The sequence below is a fragment of the Coffea eugenioides genome, chromosome 6 (genome assembly GCF_003713205.1).
Source record: "Coffea eugenioides isolate CCC68of chromosome 6, Ceug_1.0, whole genome shotgun sequence".
NCBI classification, from domain to species: Eukaryota; Viridiplantae; Streptophyta; class Magnoliopsida; order Gentianales; family Rubiaceae; genus Coffea; species Coffea eugenioides.
In genome coordinates, this window is record NC_040040.1 from 50,131,094 (window position 1) to 50,142,043 (window position 10,950).

General features: G+C 37.4%; 3 protein-coding genes across 3 annotated transcripts; 2 read left to right on the top strand and 1 right to left on the bottom strand.

Moving 5' to 3' along the window:
* The first annotated feature begins 433 nt into the window (after positions 1-433).
* Positions 434-1,962, top strand: LOC113775648 (F-box protein At3g07870-like). The gene is made up of 2 exons (XM_027320604.1): positions 434-1,684; positions 1,874-1,962. The coding sequence occupies exon 1, from the start codon at positions 463-465 to the stop codon at positions 1,675-1,677; it is 1,215 nt and encodes a 404-aa protein (XP_027176405.1). The 5' UTR covers positions 434-462; the 3' UTR covers positions 1,678-1,684; positions 1,874-1,962.
* A 1,777-nt stretch (positions 1,963-3,739) lies between these two features.
* LOC113774354 (F-box protein At5g07610-like) lies at positions 3,740-5,152 on the bottom strand. Its single transcript, XM_027318899.1, has one exon. It carries the CDS (start codon positions 5,150-5,152, stop codon positions 3,740-3,742), a length of 1,413 nt encoding a protein of 470 aa, XP_027174700.1.
* Positions 5,153-7,214: 2,062 nt separating this feature from the next.
* LOC113774355 (rust resistance kinase Lr10-like) lies at positions 7,215-7,889 on the top strand. Its single transcript, XM_027318901.1, has one exon. It carries the CDS (start codon positions 7,215-7,217, stop codon positions 7,887-7,889), a length of 675 nt encoding a protein of 224 aa, XP_027174702.1.
* The last annotated feature ends 3,061 nt before the right edge of the window (positions 7,890-10,950 follow it).

The following is a 10,950-nucleotide window of genomic DNA, read 5'->3' on the forward strand; positions in this document are numbered from 1 at the left end:
GAATGTGAAGACTGTGGATAGGTGTGGGACGGAAAAAAAAACCAAAACCTTAAATGAAAGAATTGATTTTCTTATTTGAAATTATAATGCCTTGGCAAGCTGAAATGGATGAAAAAAAAGGTTTGTGTTCGCGTGGCTGAAGGTTTAATTATTGGATTACTTGACGGCTTCAACAAGGTCCATCAGATGACTGAATTTTCTTTACAAATGAAATTAATAATCATGCTACATATTGTGAATACAAAGTTGACTTTTGTTGGCTAGCTAGCTTAGATCCAAAATTCAGTAGGACCCAAAAAACAAAATAACCAATGGAAAAAAACTTTTTTCTTTACTTTGTCTTGGCAACTTTATCATTAGAATAACTGAAGTATTGCAAAAGTCATCGGTAGACCAGAAGAAAAGGAATCCTCAGCAAAGTCATATAAGATAACACAGAAACTAAAGCAGAGCCAACAAAAGATGAGCAATCAAGCACACTTCTTGAATCTACCATCCCACCTAATCAATGATATCCTGTCCAGATTACCGACCAAGACTATCATCCAATGCAAGTCTGTCTGCAAATCATGGCTGAGTCTACTCTCTCAATCTGAATTCACTAATTTACACCTGCAAAGATCTCCTCCTTGCCTGATCATAAACAAATTCGGTTGCCATCCTTCAGAGTTGACTTGCTTCGGTTTAGTTGAATATGAAGATGAGCCTGATCACCATGGTTTTCGATATGTTGCGGGAACAACAATCAAGCCCCCAGAAGGGTGTATTGAAAGTGGTTTGAGTGTCACCATGGTTGGCTCAATCAATGGCTTAATCTGCTTAACAGAATCCTACCATAAACATGATGCTGTTAACTTGTGGAATCCAATCATGCGAGAATCCATCACTCTTCCGGTGCCTGAGGGGGGACGATCGTATGCAAGTACGGTAAGTTATGGGTTTGGATTAAGCTCTGAATCTAGAAAATACAAGGTGGTTAGGATTTTCGTAGAGCTAGATAAGAATACACGATGGAGATTAAAGTCCAATTGCTATGTTTATACACTTGGGGAAGAGACAGAATTGTGGAGAAGAATTGAGCAGGCTCCGTTTCTGTACAATTATGGCACATATGGTGTATTTCTGAACGGTAATCTTCACTGGCTGACTGATGATCAAGATAGCTCTGAATTGATATCCTGTTTTAATCTTGAAACAGAGTTGTTTTCACCTTTCCCTGCTCCTCCTGAACTCAGAAAAAATTTCAATCTTGCTAGTTTGGGAGTTTCTGGAGGCTGTCTAAGATTGTACGACAACAATTCTGATGATGAAATTGTCATTTGGGTGATGAAAGAGTATGGAATCAAGAAGCTCTGGACTAAAGAATTTGTTATACAAAAGGAGCCTGTGCATCTCATTGACCCATCTTATGAACTTGTTCGCGTTCTTAAAGTCTTCAAGGATGGCGATATCTTGCTCTTGTGGAGGGATGAGTTTTTTCTTTCTTATGATTGTTGGAGGCAAATCTTGCATCAATCTGGCGTTGATAATGATAAACTCATCAAGAAAGCTGATGATCAGATGAATGAAGATGGCTATGCTGAAAAGAGCTACCCTTGCATCGATGTCATGGACTATGTCCCAAGCTTTCTTTCCCTCAAGAACTTTGGGATCCAGATGGTGGAAAGCACAAACTAGAATCTTGGTATGTTGGCTCAACTTTTTGAAGTTTCTTTTTCATCGAGATATTGTAAAAGTGTTTTATAATACTACCATTTGTATTGGACACAAAGAATGAAAAAATGGAATGGTAGTGCCATTTATGCCTGGTTGAGTTTAATTTGTTTGAATTTTGTGCACAATGTTGAGATTCAATTTACTTTTACTTCCACAGATATATCAACTTCTTGGCAAGACAAGCAGTTGGCGAGTCTTTTTTTATTTGTGAAATGGCTAAGTTAGTGAGTCCTAAATGATGGTCAGTTTCATCCTTATTTAGTTCATGAGATGGCAAACACATGCTATTAATTGGTCCATTAATAAATGCAGTAATTTTACCCTGTAAATTTGATATCTCCTTCCATTATGTGATTCACAATTTGAATCACCCTGAATTTGCACAAAATTAAGAGTATCCTTTGTTTCACCATATCAGAAGATGAAAGTCAAAATCCATGACATTTAAAAGGAGAAAAGGGGGAAAAGTTTATGAAGAATGACAATAAAAGGTTATCTCTAATATTTGTTTAACCACAACATATCTGAAGGGAGGGAAAAAGGGCTCTGCCATGCTGTGCATAACTGAGTAATCAGCCATCAGTACTATGTATTCTGACGCATTATATCTGCTAACCACTAAGACAAAGATCAGTCACCTCTCAAGTTCTTGAGAGCTTTAGTTGCACAAGGTCTCACATATGGAGAGTTGCATTTCTAAGTTAGAATTCATTGGTATAACATAATGTCCAACATGATTTTGTGGTCGGAGAGATAAAATTAGGCAAGAGACATAAATTTGGAACTTACAGGTAACTGCTAAAATGCTGCTATATTCCACATTCTTAGATTCAAGAATTGACATGCCATATAATCATGTAGTAAATAAACCTTGAGATCCACTAGCTGGTTGGCGGCTATTCTGCAGAATAAAACTTTAACTATAATGTGGAGTTACCGTGATCTCCAACTTTGTCATCCAACAAAACTTATGGCAAAGAACAGAGAAAAACATGATACCTCAATGCGTCCAATTCAGGTAGCGAATAACTTACAATTAGATTAAGTTATGACTAGTGAATAATACCATTAGTTAGGCAGTCTCTCTAACCATTCAATTACCACCACAAACAGAACTTCTACACAATCTCGTATACAGACTGAGAATTTGAAGGAAGTAGTAGATCATTAATGAGGAGCATGTGAGCTCTGCAAACATCTAAGCCTTCATTTTCTCTAAACAGGCTAGATAGCAACTAAATCACATCCACTACATCTAATGCCTTTAGGAGATATCACAAGGTGGCTGATCAGTTATCATGAATATGATTTACTTAACAAGTGAATATCCACCCCAATATCTAGTAATCCATGTCTATATCATTATCCAAACTCAATTGCAGTTAATAAAATTGTTGCCATTAAGAAAATTTTCTTTTACAGCTATAATCAACAATAACTCAACTAATTTCAACTTGAAGTATTTAGGGTGCAAAACACAAGTTTAGCTGTCAATAAGCAGCAAGGTAGAAGTTTCTCGTGTTATTGGTCAAAACAAAGAGACCAATGAGCTTCAAACTGCATCGAGACACTGATAAACTACAAAGATGCAATGCTACTGATATTACATAAGTTAATAGAAAACTAATGGTTGGGGGCAGTGCACAGCAACTAGCAAGGATCAAGGATCAAGGTCATAATGTACAGAAACATTCTACTTACTAGCTTCTATACCATTATAGCTATATACACATTCAAAAAAGAACTCCTCAATTAATGACAAGGAAAAGAAGAATTCCTAACTACCAACGTCGACTAAAGCCTGAAGCACCATTCATCAATTGCCAATCAAGAACCATAAGAAAGAAACAGCGACAACAATTTTTAGGAGATAAACTGCAACATTCACTCATTCACAATTACCTAAAATGACATCACATTTACCAATACATGCAATTCTCCATACCTTACAATGTTCAGGTAATAACAATCAAAAAGCACATCGAGCCACTAGCTAGAGTGCAAGAAGATTTTACGAACGCAATTAAAGAGTAGCAAGTGTCTCCATGTGTCTGTAGGTGTCCCTCCAACGAAAACAACTATCCCACCAGTCACCATCAGTATCCTTGGGCACTACTTCAGCAAGCTCCTTGACAATCTTATCGTTGATGTCATACAATATTATCTTGCCACAGAGAGATATCAGCAGCCTCATTCTGTTCTCTTTCTCATCCTCAAGAAAATAAAGTATATGAAAATTACATCTAAAATCGGTTGCGGGATTACAGTCTGCATCAATCATTGATGGATATAAAGTAGTCACAGGAGTAAGATCCACATGACACTTCAAAACCCATTGAGAATAGTCCCTTGCCATCTCAAAAATATCAAACAACATTGCTTCAGGGTCATTTATCTCAATGCCATACAAACACCCACCAGACTCCCCAAAGGACCAAAAATACCATCGGGCTAGAGGCATTGTCAAGTTAAAGAACTCTTTATCTGGATCAAAGCATAAACTATACTCAAAATCACTAACCCAGTGAAAATTACCATTCCACAGCACCCCGTTCCTAAAATAATTAGGTAAATATAAATCTTCCATCTCTAGTATATCCTCACTGTCCCTCCAACTCCCCTTTTCGGATGCATACACAGAAAAACCATGAAAGTCACTAGGCACCAACTGTCCAAAATTATTCGTGATCATTTCTTGTTCGCACCATGCACAAACTAATTTGTAATGTTCAGATTTTAGAGGATCAAACACGATATTCAGAGCCAGAAATTCGCGGCCTCCTTCCTGAAAATCGAGCCGCGGAACAAGCCTATGCTGTCGAGTAGTCGGGTTACACACAACGAATTCCCTAGCATAGTCATCTAACATAAATGCAAGAGCTAAAAGGCCATTGCATGAATGTATATCAGTGAACTTGCCATAATTACTCAAGTGGCAAACGATGTTACCCATGGAATTAACATAATCGTCGGAGAAAGAGATGAAATTGAGATCGGGGATATCCGTCCACGTCCGGCGGCGGAACAAAAAGAGGCCTTTTGTGGCGGCGGAACTGCTGGTGGTGGTGGGATAAACTCGCGAATGTAAACTGCGGAAAGAGGGGCTGGAAATGATAGAGAGCCATCCTTTCGAGACACACTGGAAGCGAAGGAGTGATTTTGGGGGTAAATAAAGTAAAATCTGAGTCAACAGATCTTCATTGTTGGCTATAACAAACGCTGCTGCTGATGGAGCTGACCATAGAGAGGTGGAGGAGGAGGAGGAGGTTTCATGGCGCGGATTCTTGTGCGGTTGATTTGTTTTCTCTGGACTTGATTGTGACGGCTGAGCTGTTGCAGCAGGGGAGCAGACGGAAATCACTCTAGCTTTTGTAAGGTGTTTGATAAAGGGCCCATTAGCTGTAGATTTTTGAGCTGAGGATTCGGCTGAAGACATTTGCAGGGATGAGTCGCCGGGGAAGCGTTCCGATTTTTGGCCGACTGAAAATTAGGAGCTTTGCCCTACAATGAAGCGGCATGGGAAAGACAGATATGTATAATGTATTGAATAAAAGGATTAATTATAAATTACCCCTTGTAATCACATCTCAGTACCAAATCACCCCCTGTATTCTAAAAATTTACAAATTGCCCCCTGATAAGTAAAGCCAGATGCAAATACATAGGGAAAAGCCAAATGCATGTTTACATCTTTTTCTTCCCTTTCTTCATTCCTAACTCTGTATACCAATTTTAATAATAATATATTAAAGAATTGAATTAATCATTCTATGCATACTCACAGGTTGGATAAATATGACAACATTCAAATTTGACTTTAAATATCAAAATTTATATATATGACATGCATCTAGATTCACTAGTATGTACACTATCAGTGTATAAAAAATTTATCCGAAAAATTTTTGTTTTATAGTCAAATACATAGTGTAACTTTCTTACTAAAAATAGTTGGTCTTGTTAGTTATCACAAGAAATTGAATGGCATATACTAACAAATTTAAGTAGTTTCTATTGATATTAATTACTTATTATGCATTAACTGTTAACTATTATTAGGATGCATCAAATTTTAATAAGAATAGAAATTACGTAAAGTTAGGATGCAATGACTATTTTCAGCAACGCAGCACAGATGTCTACGAATCACTGTCTTTACATCCTTATGAGACCACCAAATTATTGACCTTTTTGATCTGCAAAGATCCATTGATATCGAAATCTCCTCTGTGCATAGACATTGGTTCTTGTATTGCCAAGAAACAGCAACTTCTCTTTTGAAGGTTACCCTTACAATTTTGTTGTGGTTGGTAAAAATCTGAAGGCATCTGATATTAAAGAAAATTGTACCATCACCAGAAGAGTTCCCATACAGTTGGAGCCCATTCAGTCTAAAAAAGGGGATATTTCATTTCTATATCTCCACAAATATCTGCTGGCAAATGGCTTTAACTTCTCATGGCCTGGACTTGCATTTTACTCCCATGGTTCAAAGTCATGGTCGTGATCGAGGCTCGGACTTTTGCACATCGGTCTCGGCATATCGGTTACGATCTCAACAAGGCGTAAATTTTGAAGCATTTAATAATCTAAAAATTGTGAATAATATTCAAAAATAATAAAAAAATAGCAAAAGAAAATCTGTAAAATATAAATTTGCAAGTTAACACGGGATAATTCGAACTGACTCGGCCGAGATTATTCGTATCAGAGATTTCTCAGTGATTCAGCCGATTTCTTGGCGAGTCAAGTATCTCGAAATCAACTCGTCCCGCTATCGTATCGGAGGAATCCGGTCCGGTGACGACTCGGCCGAGACTTTGAACAATGTTTACTCCCCAAAGAAATCGTCATTCTGTAAGTTCATTACTTTCTCTCAGTGCGATTTCTCCAATTGAATGCAACATATTGTGTTCTTTTTGCATGTGGAGTACTTTCATTTTGTTAACTTATGATTTGTTTGCAATTATTATGTTTTATCTTATCAATTCCCACTTCAATCCCTGATAGTGGTCCAGTGGTTTGCAATTTTTTTGCTGAATTCGACAACTGTGTCATTACGGGAAAGTTTAGCTAATGTCAAATTTCATTCTTGGAGAATGTAGGCCACTTGGTATCGATGTCCTACTACTTATTCGACTTCTTTAATATTTCCAAGCTGCGGAATTCTCCACAGCTTGTGGGTGAGTGGATCAAATGTTAGTATTTGCATATAGTCTCCAAAGTTTGTTTTATACTTTCTTGCTCATCTATATAAATCCTCTGTTGTCTGCAGAAGTTGCGGGAACGGTATTAGGTAAGGAGTTAAATCTGTAAATTGAAATGAAATTCCAATCGTTAATGTATACTACTGCTACTACTATAGACATAGTAATTTGTCTTTCTTCTTGATCTATTGCAGAACTAACCATTGTAGCAAGAATTTCATTGGCGTTATACTTTTACTAGCTTTTCTGATTTATAGGTGGCATCGAAGGCATATATCAATGTATGATACAATGGAAGAATTCCTACTAACGAAAAATGTTCTTGTGCCAATTACGTACTCATACAAAGAAATAAAGGCAATGACCAACAATTTTAAGGAGAAATTAGGTGAAGGCGGCTATGCTTCAGTATACAAAGGAAGACTGCGAAGTGTTCACTTAGCTGCTGTGAAGATGCTAAACAAATCAAAAGCTAATGGACAAGAATTCATAGATGAAGTTGCAACAATTGAAAGAATTCACCATGTGAACGTGGTTCGACTAGTGGGATTTTGTGTGATCGCCTCAAAGTGTGCTCTAGTCTATGATTACATGTCAAATGGCTCCCTAGATAAGTTAATTTTCTCAAATGGTCCAGATGGTTCTCCATTAAGTTGGAAGCAAGCTTGTGAGATTGCAAAGGGTGTTGCTCGTGGGATTGATTACTTGCATCAAGGCTGTAACATGCAAATTCTGCATTTTGACATTAAACTGCACAACATCTTACTCGACGAGAACTTTGTTCCAAAAGTTTCAGACTTTGGACTTGCAAAACTTTACCCGATGCAGAAGAGTGTTTCAACTCTTACTACTGTGAGAGGAACATTAGGTTACATGGCTCCAGAATTGTTCTACAAAAGGGGAGTCTCGCATAAGGCAAACGTTTACAGCTATGGAATGTTACTAATGGAGATGGCAGGAAGGTGAAGAAATGCAAATGAGCATGCTGAGCATTCAAGTCAAATATACTTCCCTTCATGGATATATGATAGATTTGACCAAGAAGAGGACATAGAAATCAGAGATAATGCAACTGAAATGAAAAAAGAGTTGCAAGAAAATTGATTTTGATAGCATTGTGGTGCACACAGATGACACTGGATGATCGTCCTTCAATGAGAGAAGTCTTAGAAATGCTTGAAGGTGATCTTAGGAGCCTAAAATTGCCCCCTAAACAGTTGTTTTATCCTCCAGATTCACCCATATCCATGCAAAGAAGCAGTCATACTAGTCCTTCCGATGAGTCAACAGAACCACTGTGTAGCTCTGTTGCTTTAGAAATAGAGCAGATGGATGACTATACTCCTACATTCACTGAAAGCTTTGTATAGTAGATTTGTATTTCAGACTCCTAATATGCCACCTAGTACCATTTGGCAGTTAACAGGTAAGCTGAACCCTCAAGTTTGGCACCAATAAAAACTGAAAGGTAGCACCATGATAGATGCTTCATATGTAGTAGCAGGACCAACCTTTGTGTCTAACTTGAAAATTTTCCTCCAATAATTTATATAAGTGGGATCGAATATCTGATTTTTGTAAAATAATTATGCTATTTATAACAAGAAGCAGTATATCAGTCTTTTTCCAGTAGTGTTGGTGTTACTGGGCAAATTTTTAGCTTAAACTAGACCTGTAGCCTTTCTATTTCTTTGATCCTTGGAGTTTTCCTTAAAACCAGTCTTTCCTCAATGTGCCCCAACAACACATTTTATGTTTAATGCATGCTAGCATTGACAGTGGAGGTGAACAATCCATGGCATACCTGATAGACTTTTCAACAAATCATGAAGAAGAAACAGACTAATGTTCGTTGATGGTGCCTTATTCTTTATTGTTCATGTATTTATGTTGTGTTTAATCTAAGGAATTTGACACTTCAGATTATTGAAGTAACCAAGAATTTCTGTTATATCCAATCTTAGATCTAAAGAATATGAATGCCGTATGATTTGCAGTAAATGTAACTTGATCTACTAGCTAGTAGACAATTGTTCTACAGAAGGAAAACTTAGCTATAATGTGGACTTACCAAGATCTCTAACTTTGTTATCCAACAAGACTGCTTACAAGAAAAGAAAAAGCCTGATATGACAACCCATCCAATTCAGGGGGTGAATGACTTAATAGTTGGTCAAATTATGAGAAGTGAATAATCTCATTAACTTTTCATAGTCAGGCACTCTCAGAAAGTTCAATTCCCATCACAAAAACAGAACTAATATGCTATCTCATGTGCAGATTGAAAATATCAAGAATGTAGTAGTTCATTGATGAGGGTATGTGAACCCTACAAACGTATAAGGATCATGGTTCGAAGTCTCGGCCGAGACCGAGACGACTCAGCCGAGTCGTCACCGTCTCGGCCCCTACCGATACGATACCGTGACGAAATGATACCGAGATACTTGACTCGCTGAGAAATCGGTCTAGACGTCACTACGACGGATTGACTCGGCAGGGTCACACCGAGTCACTCCGAGTTATCCCGAGTCAAGACGAGAAATCGGCCGAGTTACACCGTGACGGATTGACTCGGCCAATTCTTTTGCTATTTTTTATTATTTTTGTTTAGCATACTTTTTTTATATTATTAATAATTTTTAGAATATTAAATATTTTAAAATTTGCGTCTCACCGAAACCGCGACCGATATGCCGAGACCGATGTGGAACGTTCCGGGCCGCGACCGTGACCGCGACCACGACTTTGAACCATGATAAGGATGGATTTTATCAAAAAGGGATACATCGCAATAACATCACATCCACTACATTTGACAACTAGAGTGCAAAGGCTTTACACTCGAGAATGTCACCTAAGAAACAAGAATCACCAATATGATGCCAACAAATTTCTTAACTGATACATGGAAAATTACAATTGAGCTCCATATATATTCTCCAAAATTAAGTCTCCATAGAGCATGATTGCATGAACGGTTTCAAGAACTCTATCTTTCTCCATCAACTCAATGAAACAACATCTTCTGCATATTAGAATGCAAATGTTCTAGTTTCTTTTGTTTCTTTAAGCTAATAATCTACCTCCACAAAACACCAAGTACAAAATGTAAGCAATTTATAGAAGAATTTTGATGTAAAGAGTCAACCATGTATAAGAAGAGAGCTTATGAGCTTAAGAGCTCATGGAAATGAATCTGTTGATTCAATTATTATGAACGGATGCATCAGGATACAGGATATGAAGTTTTAACTCCCTTACTCAGCCTTCAACTATGCGCAGAGTGCCTAATTCATTGAAACATTATGACTAAATAAGCAAACGACACAACATTTTCTGAACATTCTTCCCCAAAGAGGAAAAAGAAAAGCAAATCAAAAGCTCCTTAATATGTTCAGGATAAGATGAAATGCAGCTTCCTTTAGATTTAGCAAAGTCACAAGGACCCCCTTTCTGATTTAGTAACTACTGGTACATTCTCTACTGTTAGCAAAAACTTCATTGAATTCCACATCTATCCTCATTAATAGGACAAAGAAGCAATGTCATTGTTAGTAAAACATGGTAGAAGAATAGAGAAGGCAGACAAATTTCAGAAAGCTGAAGGGGAAGTTAGTATAATCTCCAAGTCAGCGGGAAAAAGGTCAAAATAATTTACTTCCAAGCATATAGTCTGTTAGTTCACCTTTCATGTGTTCCACGACATTACAGTTCCATGTTGACAAAACTTCCAATTAGAATTAGAACCTCACAATGAATGAAGGTTTGCTTCTAAGAAAATACTCAAGAAAAGCTTCAGGTTTCTACTTTACTAAACATCCTGAGAAAAGAAGCAATGCTGGCTGAAGCTGATTCCTACAGGAGACAGCACAAGGAGGCATGTTGTGAACATGATTTCTAGTACATGTGTAAATATCCACTATGATATCTAGTACATGTTAAAATTAGCATCCAAACTCAGCCAGTCAACACAATTTATTCTCATCCTACTAGTCTCTGGGGTTTCTACTCTTCTCTTCCAAAA